Genomic DNA, 22,436 nt, shown 5'->3' with positions numbered 1-22,436 from the left:
ATTTAGCGCTTTACGCCACATTCTGACCCGTCCTCAGATCAGAGGATGGATGATTATTCTTTTATTATTTCAGGAATGAACTCAACTTCAGTCGTTTTAAAGTTTTAAGGTGGTATTTCTCTTCTTTTCTGTAAAACCTGCTCATTTAGCGCTTTACGCCACATTCTGACCCGTCCTCAGATCAGAGGATGGATGATTATTCTTTTATTATTTCAGGAATGAACTCAACTTCTGTCGTTTTAAAGTTTTAAGGTGGTATTTCTCTTCTTTTCTGTAAAACCTGCTCATTTAGCGCTTTACGCCACATTCTGACCCGTCCTCAGATCAGAGGATGGATGATTATTCTTTTATTATTTCAGGAATGAACTCAACTTCTGTCGTTTTAAAGTTTTAAGGTGGTATTTCTCTTCTTTTCTGTAAAACCTGCTCATTTAGCGCTTTACGCCACATTCTGACCCGTCCTCAGATCAGAGGATGGATGATTATTCTTTTATTATTTCAGGAATGAACTCAACTTCAGTCGTTTTAAAGTTTTAAGGTGGTATTTCTCTTCTTTTCTGTAAAACCTGCTCATTTAGCGCTTTACGCCACATTCTGACCCGTCCTCAGATCAGAGGATGGATGATTATTCTTTTATTATTTCAGGAATGAACTCAACTTCTGTCGTTTTAAAGTTTTAAGGTGGTATTTCTCTTCTTTTCTGTAAAACCTGCTCATTTAGCGCTTTACGCCACATTCTGACCCGTCCTCAGATCAGAGGATGGATGATTATTCTTTTATTATTTCAGGAATGAACTCAACTTCAGTCGTTTTAAAGTTTTAAGGCGGTATTTCTCTTCTTTTCTGTAAAACCTGCTCATTTAGCGCTTTACGCCACATTCTGACCCGTCCTCATATGAGAGGATGGATGATTATTCTTTTATTATTTCAGGAATGAACTCAACTTCAGTCGTTTTAACGTTTTAAGGTGGTATTTCTCTTCTTTTCTGTAAAACCTGCTCATTTAGCGCTTTACGCCACATTCTGACCCGTCCTCAGATCAGAGGATGGATGATTATTCTTTTATTATTTCAGGAATGAACTCAACTTCAGTCGTTTTAAAGTTTTAAGGCGGTATTTCTCTTCTTTTCTGTAAAACCTGCTCATTTAGCGCTTTACGCCACATTCTGACCCGTCCTCAGATCAGAGGATGGATGATTATTCTTTTATTATTTCAGGAATGAACTCAACTTCTGTCGTTTTAAAGTTTTAAGGTGGTATTTCTCTTCTTTTCTGTAAAACCTGCTCATTTAGCGCTTTACGCCACATTCTGACCCGTCCTCAGATCAGAGGATGGATGATTATTCTTTTATTATTTCAGGAATGAACTCAACTTCTGCCGTTTTAAAGTTTTAAGGCGGTATTTCTCTTCTTTTCTGTAAAACCTGCTCATTTAGCGCTTTACGCCACATTCTGACCCGTCCTCAGATCAGAGGATGGATGATTATTCTTTTATTATTTCAGGAATGAACTCAACTTCTGTAGTTTTAAAGTTTTAAGGTGGTATTTCTCTTCTTTTCTGTAAAACCTGCTCATTTAGCGCTTTACGCCACATTCTGACCCGTCCTCAGATCAGAGGATGGATGATTATTCTTTTATTATTTCAGGAATGAACTCAACTTCAGTCGTTTTAAAGTTTTAAGGTGGTATTTCTTTTCTTTTCTGTAAAACCTGCTCATTTAGCGCTTTACGCCACATTCTGACCCGTCCTCAGATCAGAGGATGGATGATTATACTTTTATTATTTCAGGAATGAACTCAACTTCTGTCGTTTTAAAGTTTTAAGGTGGTATTTCTCTTCTTTTCTGTAAAACCTGCTCATTTAGCGCTTTACGCCACATTCTGACCCGTCCTCAGATCAGAGGATGGATGATTATTCTTTTATTATTTCAGGAATGAACTCAACTTCTGCCGTTTTAAAGTTTTAAGGTGGTATTTCTCTTCTTTTCTGTAAAACCTGCTCATTTAGCGCTTTACGCCACATTCTGACCCGTCCTCAGATCAGAGGATGGATGATTATACTTTTATTATTTCAGGAATGAACTCAACTTCAGTCGTTTTAAAGTTTTAAGGTGGTATTTCTCTTCTTTTCTGTAAAACCTGCTCATTTAGCGCTTTACGCCACATTCTGACCCGTCCTCAGATCAGAGGATGGATGATTATTCTTTTATTATTTCAGGAATGAACTCAACTTCTGTCGTTTTAAAGTTTTAAGGTGGTATTTCTCTTCTTTTCTGTAAAACCTGCTCATTTAGCGCTTTACGCCACATTCTGACCCGTCCTCAGATCAGAGGATGGATGATTATACTTTTATTATTTCAGGAATGAACTCAACTTCAGTCGTTTTAAAGTTTTAAGGTGGTATTTCTCTTCTTTTCTGTAAAACCTGCTCATTTAGCGCTTTACGCCACATTCTGACCCGTCCTCAGATCAGAGGATGGATGATTATTCTTTTATTATTTCAGGAATGAACTCAACTTCAGTCGTTTAGAAGTTTTAAGGTGGTATTTCTCTTCTTTTCTGTAAAACCTGCTCATTTAGCGCTTTACGCCACATTCTGAGTCTGTCCTCCTGAAAATGTTTTTGCTTCATCATTAAAGAAAAACTGAACTCATCACAACCGAAATAAGCTAAAACATGAGGTATGTGTGTGAGAAAGGCTCCTCGGTTTGCTGGAGCTGGACCTGGGCCTGACTCAGAGGCTGAGGGAGGGGCCTCTGCTAATCACAGGGGCCAGAGAGCTTCTGTATTGATCCACTTACAAATGGAAGCCTGCAGGGTCACCACAGGCTGCGTAACCACAGCTCAATACCGGTGAAACGTGCACGTGTGTGCGTGCCTTGCTGAACCTGGGGCAGATTTGCTGTATCGGCGAGTTTGTGCACGTACGTGCACAGTGTCTGAATGCGTTGCGAGGTTGTGTGTGTTAGAGGAATCAAGGAGGTCTGATGGCGATCAATACTAATGATATATTAATGCTTTCAGTGCCAGCTCATCATTCACCAGCAAACAGCTTTCAGCTGGGCAGTGGGAGAGTGCACGCACACGTGCACGTTTTACTGTATTTGTGGGGTTTGAAAACTCCGAACCCACTTTATCTGCGAGGTCTGACAGCTTTGAGGGAACCAGAGGGAGATCTTCAGCAGTTTTAGGGTGAGAATAAGTTTCAGAGGGACTCACAAAGATGGTGAAGCACTGGAGTGAAATCAAAAGGCACATTTCTTCTCCATCTATCACTCTGACAGCTACCTTCTGACCTCCAATGATCGGAGCCGTGCTGCTTTTAGATGAAAAGGCTTTGAGAATCAGGCAGGAAGCAGCTTTAAATGTGGTGAACAGACGGAAAAGCAAATATGATGCTCTGTCTGAGCTGTAGAAACTGATCAATTCAAACCTGCTTCTCAGTTTGTTTAAGTTGATATCTTTATTCATAATTAATATCTGTGTTTATGACCTCAGAATGAAACTTTTACATCTGTTTGTGATGGAGAAGGTGGAGGAATCGGTGGTCGTGGATGCTGAAGTTTGAGTGAAATCACCCGAGAAACGGATCATATTTAATGAAAAAATGCAAGAACAGAGGAGAAAAGATGAAGAGAATTCAGGGCAGAGGAAGAAAAGGAAGCAGAGACACATTTTCCCCTGTTTGTGACTTAATTAACTCAGGTTCAGGTTCACATCAGGGCGGGTCACCTGGTGGGAAAAGGCTGAACCCGGCCTTTACAGCCTGCTTTCACACATGTGCAGAAGCCCTGATGAAGCTGCCTCCGGTGCATTTACGGCGCTCTGGAGGGTGGGAACTCATCTGATGTGGAGGCTGTGGAGCGCCTCCTTCTTTACCGTTAATGTGTGAAAAAGCTGCCTTTGGGAGAGTTTGCCTCCATCTTTCTTTCTGTGAATTTATTCAACAACAGAAGAATCTAAAACTGAACTATTACAAAAGCAGACTTTATCTATTGGGGTTAAAATCCCATTTGATTAAACTTTTTACACAGAGACAGAAGACTAATCTGCTGCCTTTTCCTTCTGATAAAACAGGGAGTTAACTGTGGCTTTAAATCACATACAGCACAGGCACAGATAACCAGATCCCCAGCTAACAGGACACAGAGCGTTACAGAGAGGCTGAGACAAATGGAGAGGTGGAGTTCAGACCACAGAAATGCAGAGGCTGAATCTGTGCAGCTATTCAGCAATACTCCTCAGTCCCACCCAAAGATCAGCAGGATCTGCGTTTACTACCAGCTCCACAAACCCAAGTTTGAGGGATTTTACAGCTTTACCACCTGTGACTGTGCACTTCTATCACTTTCCTCTGATGTGAACTCTTAATTAACTTCAGATTATTTCCTTATTAATCGTCCTGTCGCATGTCTACGCTACAAAAAGCCCTGAGAAACCGGAGGAAAGAACAAATAAACAAACTCTAATCCTTAAAGGCTATGTTTTGGTCCAGCTGACAGAGATTTTTATCCTTTAGGAACTGTTAGGCTTAGGCTCAGCTAATAACTCACATATATGCTGGCGTTTTAGACCATATTCATACAATAAATCCATAGAAGTTCATTTAAAAACGCTTTCTTTGTGCAGTTAGAAAGCAGACAAAACAAAAAGCCTGCTTGTGTTGGAGTTCCCAGTGTGTGCTTTCTGTTTCCCAGCCGCCTCCACGCCTCACACGTCAGTCTAAACTAGGGGAAAACGCCCTTTTCGTCTGATACCACCCTCAGTCTGGCTTGTTGAAGAGGGTTTTATCTGCAAACTAAGAGATGAAACTGACATTTGAACCAATTTTATACGGTCATTTCCACATAATGAGCTAAAATACTATCTACTGTTTCAAATTATCTGAACCTTTCAGCCCACTGCTGACAGGGAATCATCTGTTCGGGACGTTTGGACACCATAACAGTTAAAGGAAAGAAACTAGGGCTGCCACAAACGATTATTTTAATAGTCGACTAATAACTGATTATTTTTTATTGAATGTAAAACATGCAGCTTATCGCACCAGGAAGCAGCTGCTCTTATATAACCATCATTAGCTTTCAGCTTGGAGTGTTTAAGGTAGATGCTAACTAAAGAAAAGACAATTAATGTCATAGTTCATTAACCCTTTGATGAAATATGCAGCTTGTTGCAACAAATAATTATTTAACTGAGTAGGAAACAAACAAAAATAAATACTTTTTGTCATTTTAGGGTTTTCTTTCCTTAATTTTTCTCTGGCCTCAAACACATTTAAATCAAATGAGGCACCTGAAACTAAGGAATTATTGGGTGTCCCTAACTCAAATATAACACCAACATGTTCAGTATGGACTCAGTCAGGACATTTGTTTGCTGAGGTGTGCATGTAGCTAACTTTGAAACAAAGCCGTCCATTGAAGATTAGCGTACTTTTTTAGCTTTAGAAAACATTAGCGTTCCTATTCAAACACATCAGTGTTATAAAGTTACAGAAAACACATGAAATATGTGTGCTAAGGCTAATTAATCCAATCGTCAGCGCTAATGTTAACGTTTACAGCTATTAATATGAGTAAGTAGCAAGCTAACTCTCTGTTTATGCTAATGTTAGCAGCTAACTAGCCAGTTAGCTTACCAAGATGACGGTCCCTCTTCACAATCAGCCACAACAACATGCTTCCTTTTCAGGGGCTCGTGCATCGTTGTTGTGCTGCTGTGGAAGTTCTGCTTTACAGATACTGCATTGCACACATTTGTCTTTAGCTTTCTTAAAATGCTAAATGTTAAAAAAAAAAAGACGCTTTGACTATTAAATTAGTCATCGACGATTTTAATAGTCGACTAATCGTTGCAGCCCTAAAAGAAACCAACTCAAAGCCTTCTGACGCGAGGTGGGAAGATTAAATAAAAACCCTCATCCTGCCCTTTACTGGGTCCAAATCTTAAAAAAACTACCATCAGAAACAAACCACCGTCTGAAGAAAGTGTTTGGATTGAAAACTTCCAGCATCTGGTCACAATGCTGAGATCAGAGCGATCTGATCTGATCATATACACGGATCAGAAGTCTAAAGTGCAGCAGAACCCATCTGATACTCACATTTATCTTCTAATCTGTAATGATGTTCATTAAATGCTGTTTCTGCTGAAATACAAAAGAAACAACTGAGATAAACGGTAAAAAGGAGCTGAAAACGTGTGAAATGTACATAAATGCACCAAAGTTAGTGAGATTTTAGGATCATTGGTGCTGTTTCCAGACAAAAGAAGCCGTAGATATTCAATCATCTACATCAGATTGTGGAACTCTTCTGGTAGCTTCAAATAAACCCGACGACACACTAAAGGTGCAGGAGAGTCCTGGAAACCTAAAGACGCCTCAGTTGGGACGGTTCTCTTGAGCTGAAGCCGTTTTAAATGACAACTTTTGAGCTGAAGCCGTTTTATATGACAACTTTTGAGCTGAAGCCGTTTTAAATGAGAACTTTTGAGCTGAAGCCGTTTTAAATGACAACTTTTGAGCTGAAGCCGTTTTAAATGACAACTTTTGAGCTGATGCCATTTTATATGACAACTTTTGAGCTGAAGCCGTTTTATATGAGAACTTTTGAGCTGAAGCCATTTTAAATGAGAACTTTTGAGCTGAAGCCGTTTTAAATGACAACTTTTGAGCTGAAGCCGTTTTAAATGACAACTTTTGAGCTGAAGCCGTTTTAAATGACAACTTTTGAGCTGAAGCCGTTTTATATGACAACTTTTGAGCTGAAGCCGTTTTATATGACAACTTTTGAGCTGAAGCCGTTTTATATGACAACTTTTGAGCTGAAGCTGTTTTAAATGACAACTTTTGAGCTGAAGCCGTTTTAAGTGACAACTTTTGAGCTGAAGCCGTTTTATGTGACAAAGTTTGAGCTGAAGCCGTTTTATGTGACAACATTTGAGCTGAAGCCGTTTTAAATGACAACTTTTGAGCTGAAGCCGTTTTAAATGACAACTTTTGAGCTGAAGCCGTTTTATATGACAACTTTTGAGCTGAAGCCGTTTTAAATGACAACTTTTGAGCTGAAGCCGTTTTAAATGACAACTTTTGAGCTGAAGCCGTTTTATGTGACAACTTTTGAGCTGAAGCCGTTTTATGTGACAACTTTTGAGCTGAAGCCGTTTTATATGACAACTTTTGAACTGAAGCCGTTTTATATGACAACTTTTGAGCTGAAGCCGTTTTAAATGAGAACTTTTGAGCTGAAGCCGTTTTATGTGACAACTTTTGAGCTGAAGCCATTTTAAATGACAACTTTTGAGCTGAAGCCGTTTTATATGACAACGTTTGAGCTGAAGCCGTTTTAAATGACAACTTTTGAGCTGAAGCCGTTTTAAATGACAACTTTTGAGCTGAAGCCGTTTTAAATGACAACTTTTGAGCTGAAGCCGTTTTATATGACAACTTTTGAGCTGAAGCCGTTTTAAATGACAACTTTTGAGCTGAAGCCGTTTTAAATGACAACTTTTGAGCTGAAGCCGTTTTAAATGACAACGTTTGAGCTGAAGCCGTTTTAAATGACAACTTTTGAGCTGAAGCCGTTTTAAATGACAACTTTTGAGCTGAAGCCGTTTTAAATGACAACTTTTGAGCTGAAGCCGTTTTAAATGACAACTTTTTAGCTGAAGCCGTTTTATGTGACAACTTTTGAGCTGAAGCCGTTTTATGTGACAACTTTTGAGCTGAAGCCGTTTTATATGACAACTTTTGAACTGAAGCCGTTTTATATGACAACTTTTGAGCTGAAGCCGTTTTAAATGAGAACTTTTGAGCTGAAGCCGTTTTATGTGACAACTTTTGAGCTGAAGCCGTTTTAAATGAGAACTTTTGAGCTGAAGCCGTTTTATGTGACAACTTTTGAGCTGAAGCCGTTTTATGTGACAACTTTTGAGCTGAAGCCGTTTTAAATGACAACTTTTGAGCTGAAGCCGTTTTATATGACAACGTTTGAGCTGAAGCCGTTTTAAATGACAACTTTTGAGCTGAAGCCGTTTTAAATGACAACTTTTGAGCTGAAGCCGTTTTAAATGAGAACGTTTGAGCTGAAGCCGTTTTAAATGAGAACGTTTGAGCTGAAGCCGTTTTATGTGACAACTTTTGAGCTGAAGCCGTTTTAAATGAGAACTTTTGAGCTGAAGCCGTTTTATGTGACAACTTTTGAGCTGAAGCCGTTTTAAATGAGAACTTTTGAGCTGAAGCCGTTTTAAATGACAACGTTTGAGCTGAAGCCGTTTTATGTGACAACTTTTGAGCTGAAGCCGTTTTAAATGACAACGTTTGAGCTGAAGCCGTTTTAAATGACAACGTTTGAGCTGAAGCCGTTGAGGCTGACATTTGTTTTTCTGAGGCCTGTGATGACGCCTCAGTTGGGACGGTTTATGTGGATAAAAGCGTTTTTTTGTTCTTTTTATACACTGCAGGGTTTTAGGAGATACGGATGGTACGTATATCGATTCGGGGGGACAGAAGAGGTTTTCTTTTTCCCTCGGAGCCTCGGGGACGAAACCCGAGACGAGTCAGATGAAAGACGACGGCTCTTTCTTTCTGCCTTTGTTCCTTCCTTTTTGTTTGTGTAAATCAGCCATAAAATGGTCTCGTTTTGTTTCTGGCACCACAGAAGCATTAAAAAAAAGCACATTTCACAGTCAGAATCCATTAGAAGTGCATGCACAGTCATGAAGAGAGAACACAAGCGCACTCACAGACAGGAAATAATGGACATGAAAGCACACACATGAATAACACACACACATGCGTGTGGTTTAGTGCATGACAGTGTGATAGATGGTGAGAAGTGAAGGACACAGACCCTGTTCTTTTCTGCTGGCTGTCTGTCTGTCTGTGTGTCATCAGTCCCAGATTTTAGAAACCACAGGGTCCTAAAAAATAAACAATTTGGGGTTCATTGGAAGGGTGTCAACTGAGGAAGGATGCCACCAACCAACCTCCCCAAAGCCTGGCTGGGAAAGTGAGTTTGTGTCAGGTAATTAAATGCAATTTAGACGGTTTCAACAGTCAAACGTACACAGTAACAGTACAGAATATTAACGTGGATAAGAAAAGATATACTTTAACAACCTGTTGGGGTGCATTCTTACAGCCAAATGCAACCCAACAGCTAATATCAGAGAATAAAGTCGTTGTTTTACAGTGAATTATGTGAGAAAACTACTTTCCCTTTGGAGGCTTTTGGGAAACCTGACAAAACTGAATCAGTCATTCAATAAGTCATTAAATCAAATCAAATCAGATTAGATTTATTGTCATGCACTAAACCTACGATTCGAATTGCAAATGCTATTTAAAGAACAGAAAAAATAAAGCACACAAGCACACGTCACACCAGTCTAAGCCAACCAAAGCGCTAAGCAAAGACAGGAGGTCTAACTTTGTCTGGTCTAATAAAACTCTGGTGAATTACAGCCAAGAAACCTGAAATGCAGCCTTCTTACTTCCTGTTTTCAAACTTTAATACATGTGGCAGGTGTTCTGTGGCTGTCCAGTAAACCAAATGTGGTTTTTTCTGATGCAAAAAGGAGCTCAGGATGCATTCAGGGCACCTCCGAATCATCAGCGCTGGGTGTGTTTCCAGCAAACATCTGAAGTTAAACAGTAACGTCACACTTTTCAGGAATAATCCATCCCTCAGAGCCGCTTTCAAAGGGCCTCCTGAGCTTTCAGAATAAATCTGAACTGGCTTTGCAAGGCTTTGGAAAAGATTTAGCTGCTCTGATAGATGCAGACCAGCACCAGTCCTCCATAAATAAGGTTAAAGTGGAGCCTTCTCACCTCTAAATCCTCTCTGTGTGATCGGTCTCGGTCCTCGAAGTCTCTGGTTCTGCGTCGAGCCTCTTCGAATGCCGCCTGAGCCAAAGCGTCCTCATGCTGCACACAGTCACACACACAGTGAGAGATGCTGCCGTCACATTTAAACCCCCCGGCATCGGTGACAGAGGCAGGTTACCTGCGCCCGCTCCTGATCATACTCCAGGTAGCCCATCCCATCCAGCCTCTGCAGGTCAATCCAGCCTCTCCAGATCACACACACCCCGTTCAAAATCATGGGAGCCTTTAGATAGACCTGTGGAGACAGAGGATATTCATGTCAGTCAGAGCCCGAAACACAGCTCCCAGGGACCTGTGTTTTATTCCTTTGGTGTCATGTGATGTTCTTCAGTGAATCTCAGATGGCAGCAGGTCAAGTCAAAAATAAGCCCGAGAAAAAAAGAGAAAGACTGAAATCTGACGCTTGTTTGGAATCATAAAGGATCCATTCTCTGTCGCATGACTGAGGCCAAAGCATCGGCTGCGTATTGATCGCACTTCAGCCTCCGGGCGGGAACGGCAGCTTCAGATGACCTTCAGTTAGGCTTCAAATCAGAGCCCATCAGCTGCTTTCCCAGAATAATAAAAAGCCTGTGTTTCTCCACCAAACTGCAGGAAAACAGATGAACCTTAAGCTGTTTTTGGGCCTAATTCACACTGAAAACAGATGAACCTTAAGCTGTTTTTGGGCCTAATTCACACTGAAAACACATGAACCTTAAGCTGTTTTTGGGCCTAATTCACACTGAAAACAGATGAACCTTAAGCTGTTTCTGGGCCTAATTCACACTGAAAACAGATGAACCTTAAGCTGTTTTTGGGCCTAATTCACACTGAAAACAGATGAACCTTAAGCTGTTTTTGGGCCTAATTCCCACTGAAAACACATGAACCTTAAGCTGTTTTTGGGCCTAATTCACACTGAAAACACATGAACCTTAAGCTGTTTTTGGGCCTAATTCACAATGAAAACACATGAACCTTAAGCTGTTTTTGGGCCTAATTCACACTGAAAACAGATGAACCTTAAGCTGTTTTTGGGCCTAATTTACACTGAAAACACATGAACCTTAAGCTGTTTTTGGGCCTAATTCACACTGAAAACACATGAACCTTAAGCTGTTTTTGGGCCTAATTCACACTGAAAACAGATGAACCTTAAGCTGTTTTTGGGCCTAATTCACACTGAAAACAGATGAACCTTAAGCTGTTTTTGGGCCTAATTCACACTGAAAACACATGAACCTTAAGCTGTTTTTGGTGCCTAATTCACACTGAAAACAGATGAACCTTAAGCTGTTTTTGGGCCTAATTCACACTGAAAACAGATGAACCTTAAGCTGTTTTTGGGCCAAATTCACACTGAAAACACATGAACCTTAAGCTGTTTTTGGGCCAAATTCACACTGAAAACAGATGAACCTTAAGCTGTTTTTGGGCCTAATTCACACTGAAAACACATGAACCTTAAGCTGTTTTTGGGCCTAATTCACACTGAAAACACATGAACCTTAAGCTGTTTTTGGGCCTAATTCACACTGAAAACAGATGAACCTTAAGCTGTTTTTGGGCCTAATTCACACTGAAAACAGATGAACCTTAAGCTGTTTTTGGGCCTAATTCACACTGAAAACAGATGAACCTTAAGCTGTTTTTGGGCCTAATTCACACTGAAAACACATGAACCTTAAGCTGTTTTTGGGCCTAATTCACACTGAAAACAGATGAACCTTAAGCTGTTTTTGGGCCTAATTCACACTGAAAACACATGAACCTTAAGCTGTTTTTGGGCCTAATTCACACTGAAAACACATGAACCTTAAGCTGTTTTTGGGCCTAATTCACATTGAAAACAGATGAACCTTAAGCTGTTTTTGGGCCTAATTCACACTGAAAACAGATGAACCTTAAGCTGTTTTTGGGCCTAATTCACACTGAAAACAGATGAACCTTAAGCTGTTTTTGGGCCTAATTCACACTGAAAACACATGAACCTTAAGCTGTTTTTGGGCCTAATTCACACTGAAAACAGATGAACCTTAAGCTGTTTTTGGGCCTAATTCACACTGAAAACAGATGAACCTTAAGCTGTTTTTGGGCCTAATTCACACTGAAAACAGAAGAACCTTAAGCTGTTTTTGGGCCTAATTCACACTGAAAACACATGAACCTTAAGCTGTTTTTGGGCCTAATTCACACTGAAAACACATGAACCTTAAGCTGTTTTTGGGCCTAATTCACACTGAAAACAGATGAACCTTAAGCTGTTTTTGGGCCTAATTCACACTGAAAACTCATGAACCTTAAGCTGTTTTTGGGCCTAATTCACACTGAAAACACATGAACCTTAAGCTGTTTTTGGGCCTAATTCACACTGAAAACAGATGAACCTTAAGCTGTTTTTGGGCCTAATTCACACTGAAAACAAATGAACCTTAAGCTGTTTTTGGGCCTAATTCACACTGAAAACAGATGAACCTTAAGCTGTTTTTGGGCCTAATTCACACTGAAAACACATGAACCTTAAGCTGTTTTTGGGCCTAATTCACACTGAAAACACATGAACCTTAAGCTGTTTTTGGGCCTAATTCACACTGAAAACAGATGAACCTTAAGCTGTTTTTGGGCCTAATTCACACTGAAAACACATGAACCTTAAGCTGTTTTTGGGCCTAATTCACACTGAAAACACATGAACCTTAAGCTGTTTTTGGGCCTAATTCACACTTAAAACAGAAGAACCTTAAGCTGTTTTTGGGCCTAATTCACACTGAAAACACATGAACCTTAAGCTGTTTTTGGGCCTAATTCACACTGAAAACACATGAACCTTAAGCTGTTTTTGGGCCTAATTCACACTGAAAACAGATGAACCTTAAGCTGTTTTTGGGCCTAATTCACACTGAAAACACATGAACCTTAAGCTGTTTTTGGGCCTAATTCACACTGAAAACACATGAACCTTAAGCTGTTTTTGGGCCTAATTCACACTGAAAACAGATGAACCTTAAGCTGTTTTTGGGCCTAATTCACACTGAAAACAAATGAACCTTAAGCTGTTTTTGGGCCTAATTCACACTGAAAACACATGAACCTTAAGCTGTTTTTGGGCCTAATTCACACTGAAAACAGATGAACCTTAAGCTGTTTTTGGGCCTAATTCACACTGAAAACTCATGAACCTTAAGCTGTTTTTGGGCCTAATTCACACTGAAAACACATGAACCTTAAGCTGTTTTTGGGCCTAATTCACACTGAAAACAGATGAACCTTAAGCTGTTTTTGGGCCTAATTCACACTGAAAACAAATGAACCTTAAGCTGTTTTTGGGCCTAATTCACACTGAAAACAGATGAACCTTAAGCTGTTTTTGGGCCTAATTCACACTGAAAACACATCAACCTTAAGCTGTTTTTGGGCCTAATTCACACTGAAAACACATGAACCTTAAGCTGTTTTTGGGCCTAATTCACACTGAAAACAGATGAACCTTAAGCTGTTTTTGGGCCTAATTCACACTGAAAACACATGAACCTTAAGCTGTTTTTGGGCCTAATTCACACTGAAAACAGATGAACCTTCAGCTGTTTTTGGGCCTAATTCACACTTAAAACAGATGAACCTTAAGCTGTTTTTGGGCCTAATTCACACTGAAAACAGATGAACCTTAAGCTGTTTTTGGGCCTAATTCACACTTAAAACAGATGAACCTTAAGCTGTTTTTGGGCCTAATTCACACTGAAAACACATGAACCTTAAGCTGTTTTTGGGCCTAATTCACACTGAAAACACATGAACCTTAAGCTGTTTTTGGGCCTAATTCACACTGAAAACACATGAACCTTAAGCTGTTTTTGGGCCTAATTCACACTGAAAACAGATGAACCTTAAGCTGTTTTTGGGCCTAATTCCCACTGAAAACACATGAACCTTAAGCTGTTTTTGGGCCTAATTCACACTGAAAACAGATGAACCTTAAGCTGTTTTTGGGCCTAATTCACACTGAAAACAGATGAACCTTAAGCTGTTTTTGGGCCTAATTCACACTGAAAACACATGAACCTTAAGCTGTTTTTGGACCTAATTCACACTGAAAACACATGAACCTTAAGCTGTTTTTGGGCCTAATTCCCACTGAAAACACATGAACCTTAAGCTGTTTTTGGGCCTAATTCACACTGAAAACAGATGAACCTTAAGCTGTTTTTGGGCCTAATTCACACTGAAAACAGATGAACCTTAAGCTGTTTTTAGGCCTAATTCACACTGAAAACAGATGAACCTTAAGCTGTTTTTGGGCCTAATTCACACTGAAAACACATGAACCTTAAGCTGTTTTTGGGCCTAATTCACACTGAAAACACATCAACCTTAAGCTGTTTTTGGGCCTAATTCACACTGAAAACACATGAACCTTAAGCTGTTTTTGGGCCTAATTCACACTGAAAACAGATGAACCTTAAGCTGTTTTTGGGCCTAATTCACACTTAAAACAGATGAACCTTAAGCTGTTTTTGGGCCTAATTCACACTGAAAACACATCAACCTTAAGCTGTTTTTGGGCCTAATTCACACTGAAAACACATGAACCTTAAGCTGTTTTTGGGCCTAATTCCCACTGAAAACAGATGAACCTTAAGCTGTTTTTGGGCCTAATTCACACTGAAAACAGATGAACCTTCAGCTGTTTTTGGGCCTAATTCACACTGAAAACAGATGAACCTTAAGCTGTTTTTGGGCCTAATTCACACTGAAAACAGATGAACCTTAAGCTGTTTTTGGGCCTAATTCACACTGAAAACACATGAACCTTAAGCTGTTTTTGGGCCTAATTCCCACTGAAAACAGATGAACCTTAAGCTGTTTTTGGGCCTAATTCACACTGAAAACACATGAACCTTAAGCTGTTTTTGGGCCTAATTCACACTGAAAACAGATGAACCTTAAGCTGTTTTTGGGCCTAATTCACACTGAAAACACATGAACCTTAAGCTGTTTTTGGGCCTAATTCACACTGAAAACAGATGAACCTTAAGCTGTTTTTGGGCCTAATTCACACTTAAAACAGATGAACCTTAAGCTGTTTTTGGGCCTAATTCACACTGAAAACACATCAACCTTAAGCTGTTTTTGGGCCTAATTCACACTGAAAACAGATGAACCTTAAGCTGTTTTTGGGCCTAATTCACACTGAAAACAGATGAACCTTAAGCTGTTTTTGGGCCTAATTCCCACTGAAAACAGATGAACCTTAAGCTGTTTTTGGGCCTAATTCACACTGAAAACAGATGAACCTTAAGCTGTTTTTGGGCCTAATTCACACTGAAAACACATGAACCTTAAGCTGTTTTTGGGCCTAATTCACACTGAAAACAGATGAACCTTAAGCTGTTTTTGGGCCTAATTCACACTTAAAACACATGAACCTTAAGCTGTTTTTGGGCCTAATTCACACTGAAAACAGAGGAACCTTAAGCTGTTTTTGGGCCTAATTCACACTGAAAACAGATGAACCTTAAGCTGTTTTTGGGCCTAATTCACACTGAAAACACATGAACCTTAAGCTGTTTTTGGGCCTAATTCACACTGAAAACAGATGAACCTTAAGCTGTTTTTGGGCCTAATTCACACTGAAAACAGATGAACCTTAAGCTGTTTTTGGGCCTAATTCACACTGAAAACACATGAACCTTAAGCTGTTTTTGGGCCTAATTCACACTTAAAACAGATGAACCTTAAGCTGTTTTTGGGCCTAATTCACACTGAAAACACATGAACCTTAAGCTGTTTTTGGGCCTAATTCACACTGAAAACACATGAACCTTAAGCTGTTTTTGGGCCTAATTCCCACTGAAAACAGATGAACCTTAAGCTGTTTTTGGGCCTAATTCACACTGAAAACAGATGAACCTTAAGCTGTTTTTGGGCCTAATTCACACTGAAAACACATGAACCTTAAGCTGTTTTTGGGCCTAATTCACACTGAAAACACATGAACCTTAAGCTGTTTTTGGGCCTAATTCACACTGAAAACACATGAACCTTAAGCTGTTTTTGGGCCTAATTCCCACTGAAAACACATGAACCTTAAGCTGTTTTTGGGCCTAATTCACACTGAAAACACATGAACCTTAAGCTGTTTTTGGGTCTAATTCATACTGAAAACAGATGAACCTTAAGCTGTTTTTGGGCCTAATTCACACTTAAAACAGATGAACCTTAAGCTGTTTTTGGGCCTAATTCACACTGAAAACAGATGAACCTTAAGCTGTTTTTGGGCCTAATTCACACTGAAAACACATGAACCTTCAGCTGTTTTTGGGCCTAATTCACACTTAAAACACATGAACCTTAAGCTGTTTTTGGGCCTAATTCACACTGAAAACACATCAACCTTAAGCTGTTTTTGGGCCTAATTCACACTGAAAACAGATGAACCATAAGCTGTTTTTGGGCCTAATTCCCACTGAAAACAGATGAACCTTAAGCTGTTTTTGGGCCTAATTCACACTGAAAACAGATGAACCTTAAGCTGTTTTTGGGCCTAATTCACACTGAAAACACATGAACCTTAAGCTGTTTTTGGGCCTAATTCACACTGAAAACAGATGAACCTTAAGCTGTTTTTGGGCCTAATTCACACTTAAAACACATGAACCTTAAGCTGTTTTTGGGCCTAATTCACACTGAAAACAGAGGAACCTTAAGCTGTTTTTGGGCCTAATTCACACTGAAAACAGATGAACCTTAAGCTGTTTTTGGGCCTAATTCACACTGAAAACACATGAACCTTAAGCTGTTTTTGGGCCTAATTCACACTGAAAACAGATGAACCTTAAGCTGTTTTTGGGCCTAATTCACACTGAAAACAGATGAACCTTAAGCTGTTTTTGGGCCTAATTCACACTGAAAACACATGAACCTTAAGCTGTTTTTGGGCCTAATTCACACTTAAAACAGATGAACCTTAAGCTGTTTTTGGGCCTAATTCACACTGAAAACACATGAACCTTAAGCTGTTTTTGGGCCTAATTCACACTGAAAACACATGAACCTTAAGCTGTTTTTGGGCCTAATTCCCACTGAAAACAGATGAACCTTAAGCTGTTTTTGGGCCTAATTCACACTGAAAACAGATGAACCTTAAGCTGTTTTTGGGCCTAATTCACACTGAAAACACATGAACCTTAAGCTGTTTTTGGGCCTAATTCACACTGAAAACACATGAACCTTAAGCTGTTTTTGGGCCTAATTCACACTGAAAACACATGAACCTTAAGCTGTTTTTGGGCCTAATTCCCACTGAAAACACATGAACCTTAAGCTGTTTTTGGGCCTAATTCACACTGAAAACACATGAACCTTAAGCTGTTTTTGGGTCTAATTCATACTGAAAACAGATGAACCTTAAGCTGTTTTTGGGCCTAATTCACACTGAAAACAGATGAACCTTAAGCTGTTTTTGGGCCTAATTCACACTGAAAACAGATGAACCTTAAGCTGTTTTTGGGCCTAATTCACACTGAAAACACATGAACCGTAAGCTGTTTTTGGGCCTAATTCACACTGAAAACAGATGAACCTTAAGCTGTTTTTGGGCCTAATTCACACTGAAAACACATGAACCTTAAGCTGTTTTTGGGCCTAAATCACACTGAAAACAGCTGAACCTTAAGCTGTTTTTGGGCCTAATTCACACTGAAAACAGATGAACCTTAAGCTGTTTTTGGGCCTAATTCACACTTAAAACACATGAACCTTCAGCTGTTTTTGGGCCTAATTCACACTTAAAACAGATGAACCTTCAGCTGTTTTTGGGCCTAATTCACACTGAAAACAGATGAACCTTAAGCTGTTTTTGGGCCTAATTCCCACTGAAAACACATGAACCTTAAGCTGTTTTTGGGCCTAATTCACACTGAAAACAGATGAACCTTAAGCTGTTTTTGGGCCTAATTCACACTGAAAACAGATGAACCTTAAGCTGTTTTTAGGCCTAATTCACACTGAAAACAGATGAACCTTAAGCTGTTTTTGGGCCTAATTCACACTGAAAACAGATGAACCTTAAGCTGTTTTTGGGCCTAATTCACACTGAAAACACATCAACCTTAAGCTGTTTTTGGGCCTAATTCACACTGAAAACACATGAACCTTAAGCTGTTTTTGGGCCTAATTCACACTGAAAACAGATGAACCTTAAGCTGTTTTTGGGCCTAATTCACACTTAAAACAGATGAACCTTAAGCTGTTTTTGGGCCTAATTCACACTGAAAACACATCAACCTTAAGCTGTTTTTGGGCCTAATTCACACTGAAAACACATGAACCTTAAGCTGTTTTTGGGCCTAATTCACACTGAAAACAGATGAACCTTAAGCTGTTTTTGGGCCTAATTCACACTTAAAACAGATGAACCTTAAGCTGTTTTTGGGCCTAATTCACACTGAAAACACATCAACCTTAAGCTGTTTTTGGGCCTAATTCACACTGAAAACAGATGAACCTTAAGCTGTTTTTGGGCCTAATTCACACTGAAAACACATGAACCTTAAGCTGTTTTTGGGCCTAATTCACACTTAAAACAGATGAACCTTAAGCTGTTTTTGGGCCTAATTCACACTGAAAACACATGAACCTTAAGCTGTTTTTGGGCCTAATTCACACTGAAAACAGATGAACCTTAAGCTGTTTTTGGGCCTAATTCACACTGAAAACAGATGAACCTTAAGCTGTTTTTGGGCCTAATTCACACTGAAAACACATGAACCTTAAGCTGTTTTTGGGCCTAATTCACACTGAAAACACATGAACCTTAAGCTGTTTTTGGGCCTAATTCACACTGAAAACACATGAACCTTAAGCTGTTTTTGGGCCTAATTCCCACTGAAAACACATGAACCTTAAGCTGTTTTTGGGCCTAATTCACACTGAAAACACATGAACCTTAAGCTGTTTTTGGGTCTAATTCATACTGAAAACAGATGAACCTTAAGCTGTTTTTGGGCCTAATTCACACTTAAAACAGATGAACCTTAAGCTGTTTTTGGGCCTAATTCACACTGAAAACAGATGAACCTTAAGCTGTTTTTGGGCCTAATTCACACTGAAAACACATGAACCTTCAGCTGTTTTTGGGCCTAATTCACACTTAAAACACATGAACCTTAAGCTGTTTTTGGGCCTAATTCACACTGAAAACACATCAACCTTAAGCTGTTTTTGGGCCTAATTCACACTGAAAACAGATGAACCTTAAGCTGTTTTTGGGCCTAATTCACACTGAAAACAGATGAACCTTAAGCTGTTTTTGGGCCTAATTCACACTGAAAACACATGAACCGTAAGCTGTTTTTGGGCCTAATTCACACTGAAAACAGATGAACCTTAAGCTGTTTTTGGGCCTAATTCACACTGAAAACACATGAACCTTAAGCTGTTTTTGGGCCTAAATCACACTGAAAACAGCTGAACCTTAAGCTGTTTTTGGGCCTAATTCACACTGAAAACAGATGAACCTTAAGCTGTTTTTGGGCCTAATTCACACTTAAAACACATGAACCTTCAGCTGTTTTTGGGCCTAATTCCCACTGAAAACACATGAACCTTAAGCTGTTTTTGGGCCTAATTCACACTGAAAACAGATGAACCTTAAGCTGTTTTTGGGCCTAATTCACACTGAAAACAGATGAACCTTAAGCTGTTTTTAGGCCTAATTCACACTGAAAACAGATGAACCTTAAGCTGTTTTTGGGCCTAATTCACACTGAAAACAGATGAACCTTAAGCTGTTTTTGGGCCTAATTCACACTGAAAACACATCAACCTTAAGCTGTTTTTGGGCCTAATTCACACTGAAAACACATGAACCTTAAGCTGTTTTTGGGCCTAATTCACACTGAAAACAGATGAACCTTAAGCTGTTTTTGGGCCTAATTCACACTGAAAACACATGAACCTTAAGCTGTTTTTGGGCCTAATTCACACTGAAAACAGATGAACCTTAAGCTGTTTTTGGGCCTAATTCACACTGAAAACAGATGAACCTTAAGCTGTTTTTGGGCCTAATTCACACTGAAAACAGATGAACCTTAAGCTGTTTTTGGGCCTAATTCACACTGAAAACAGATGAACCTTAAGCTGTTTTTGGGCCTAATTCACACTGAAAACACATGAACCTTAAGCTGTTTTTGGGCCTAATTCACACTGAAAACTCATGAACCTTAAGCTGTTTTTGGGCCTAATTCACACTTAAAACAGATGAACCTTAAGCTGTTTTTGGGCCTAATTCACACTGAAAACAGATGAACCTTAAGCTGTTTTTGGGCCTAATTCACACTTAAAACAGATGAACCTTAAGCTGTTTTTGGGCCTAATTCACACTGAAAACACATGAACCTTAAGCTGTTTTTGGGCCTAATTCACACTGAAAACACATGAACCTTAAGCTGTTTTTGGGCCTAATTCACACTTAAAACAGATGAACCTTAAGCTGTTTTTGGGCCTAATTCACACTGAAAACACATGAACCTTAAGCTGTTTTTGGGCCTAATTCACACTTAAAACAGATGAACCTTAAGCTGTTTTTGGGCCTAATTCACACTGAAAACACATGAACCTTAAGCTGTTTTTGGGCCTAATTCACACTGAAAACACATGAACCTTAAGCTGTTTTTGGGCCTAATTCACACTGAAAACAGATGAACCTTAAGCTGTTTTTGGGCCTAATTCACACTGAAAACACATGAACCTTAAGCTGTTTTTGGGCCTAATTCACACTGAAAACACATGAACCTTAAGCTGTTTTTGGGCCTAATTCACACTTAAAACAGATGAACCTTAAGCTGTTTTTGGGCCTAATTCACACTGAAAACACATGAACCTTAAGCTGTTTTTGGGCCTAATTCCCACTGAAAACAGATGAACCTTAAGCTGTTTTTGGGCCTAATTCACACTGAAAACAGAGGAACCTTAAGCTGTTTTTGGGCCTAATTCACACTGAAAACACATCAACCTTAAGCTGTTTTTGGGCCTAATTCACACTGAAAACAGAGGAACCTTAAGCTGTTTTTGGGCCTAATTCCCACTGAAAACAGATGAACCTTAAGCTGTTTTTGGGCCTAATTCACACTGAAAACAGAGGAACCTTAAGCTGTTTTTGGGCCTAATTCACACTGAAAACAGATGAACCTTAAGCTGTTTTTGGGCCTAATTCACACTGAAAACAGATGAACCTTAAGCTGTTTTTGGGCCTAATTCCCACTGAAAACAGATGAACCTTCAGCTGTTTTTGGGCCTAATTCACACTGAAAACACATGAACCTTAAGCTGTTTTTGGGCCTAATTCACACTGAAAACAGATGAACCTTAAGCTGTTTTTGGGCCTAATTCACACTGAAAACACATGAACCTTAAGCTGTTTTTGGGCCTAATTCACACTGAAAACAGATGAACCTTAAACTGTTTTTGGGCCTAATTCACACTGAAAACAGATGAACCTTAAGCTGTTTTTGGGCCTAATTCACACTGAAAACAGATGAACCTTAAGCTGTTTTTGGGCCTAATTCACACTGAAAACAGATGAACCTTAAGCTGTTTTTGGGCCTAATTCACACTGAAAACACATGAACCTTAAGCTGTTTTTGGGCCTAATTCACACTGAAAACAGATGAACCTTAAGCTGTTTTTGGGCCTAATTCACACTGAAAACAGATGAACCTTAAACTGTTTTTGGGCCTAATTCACACTGAAAACAGATGAACCTTAAGCTGTTTTTGGGCCTAATTCACACTGAAAACAGATGAACCTTAAGCTGTTTTTGGGCCTAATTCACACTGAAAACACATGAACCTTAAGCTGTTTTTGGGCCTAATTCACACTGAAAACAGATGAACCTTAAGCTGTTTTTGGGCCTAATTCACACTGAAAACACATGAACCTTAAGCTGTTTTTGGGCCTAATTCACACTGAAAACAGATGAACCTTAAGCTGTTTTTGGGCCTAATTCACACTGAAAACAGATGAACCTTAAGCTGTTTTTGGGCCTAATTCACACTGAAAACACATGAACCTTAAGCTGTTTTTGGGCCTAATTCACACTGAAAACACATGAACCTTAAGCTGTTTTTGGGCCTAATTCACACTGAAAACAGATGAACCTTAAGCTGTTTTTGGGCCTAATTCACACTGAAAACAGATGAACCTTAAGCTGTTTTTGGGCCTAATTCACACTGAAAACAGATGAACCGTAAGCTGTTTTTGGGCCTAATTCACACTGAAAACACATGAACCTTAAGCTGTTTTTGGGCCTAATTCACACTGAAAACTCATTTGAGTACGTTAATTATGAGCTTTAACTCCTTTCTTTTTTTATTTAGCAGCAAAATCAGAGTCTTGTTGCCTCAGATCAGACGTCTTCAGCTAAATCTGATGGAAACCAAAGCAGGAACAGACACCAGCAGCATGTGGTGTGTGACCTTGTGTTGTGTCGTCTCTCTGGATGAGACAGTGGGTGAAATGCCAGCGATAAGAAAGGAACCAGATAACTTTTATTTCCCTGCTGCTT

The 22,436-nt window shown here is 39.5% G+C and overlaps 1 protein-coding gene across 4 annotated transcripts in view; it reads right to left on the bottom strand.

Annotated features, from left to right (window-relative positions):
* Positions 1-22,436, bottom strand: part of cbfb (core-binding factor subunit beta) — a 72,122-nt gene that overhangs the window by 11,594 nt on the left and 38,092 nt on the right. For 2 of the 4 annotated variants that reach the window (XM_072386756.1, XM_072386757.1), the window contains exons 4-6: positions 10,011-10,127; positions 9,836-9,931; positions 8,856-8,925 (exon numbers count right to left, since the gene is read on the bottom strand). In XM_072386756.1, coding sequence (XP_072242857.1) covers positions 8,896-8,925; positions 9,836-9,931; positions 10,011-10,127 — 243 coding nt within the window. In that variant the 3' untranslated portion in view covers positions 8,856-8,895. The remainder of the gene's footprint in view (positions 1-8,855; positions 8,926-9,835; positions 9,932-10,010; positions 10,128-22,436) is intronic. The other 2 variants (XM_072386754.1, XM_072386755.1) reach the window with 1 other exon arrangement.

Source organism: Leuresthes tenuis, unplaced genomic scaffold (genome assembly GCF_036924035.1).
Source record: "Leuresthes tenuis unplaced genomic scaffold, fLeuTen1.0.hap1 SCAF_5, whole genome shotgun sequence".
NCBI lineage: Eukaryota > Metazoa > Chordata > Actinopteri > Atheriniformes > Atherinopsidae > Leuresthes > Leuresthes tenuis.
Note: the sequence above shows the minus strand (reverse complement) of the source record. Positions and strands in the feature narration are given on the sequence as shown.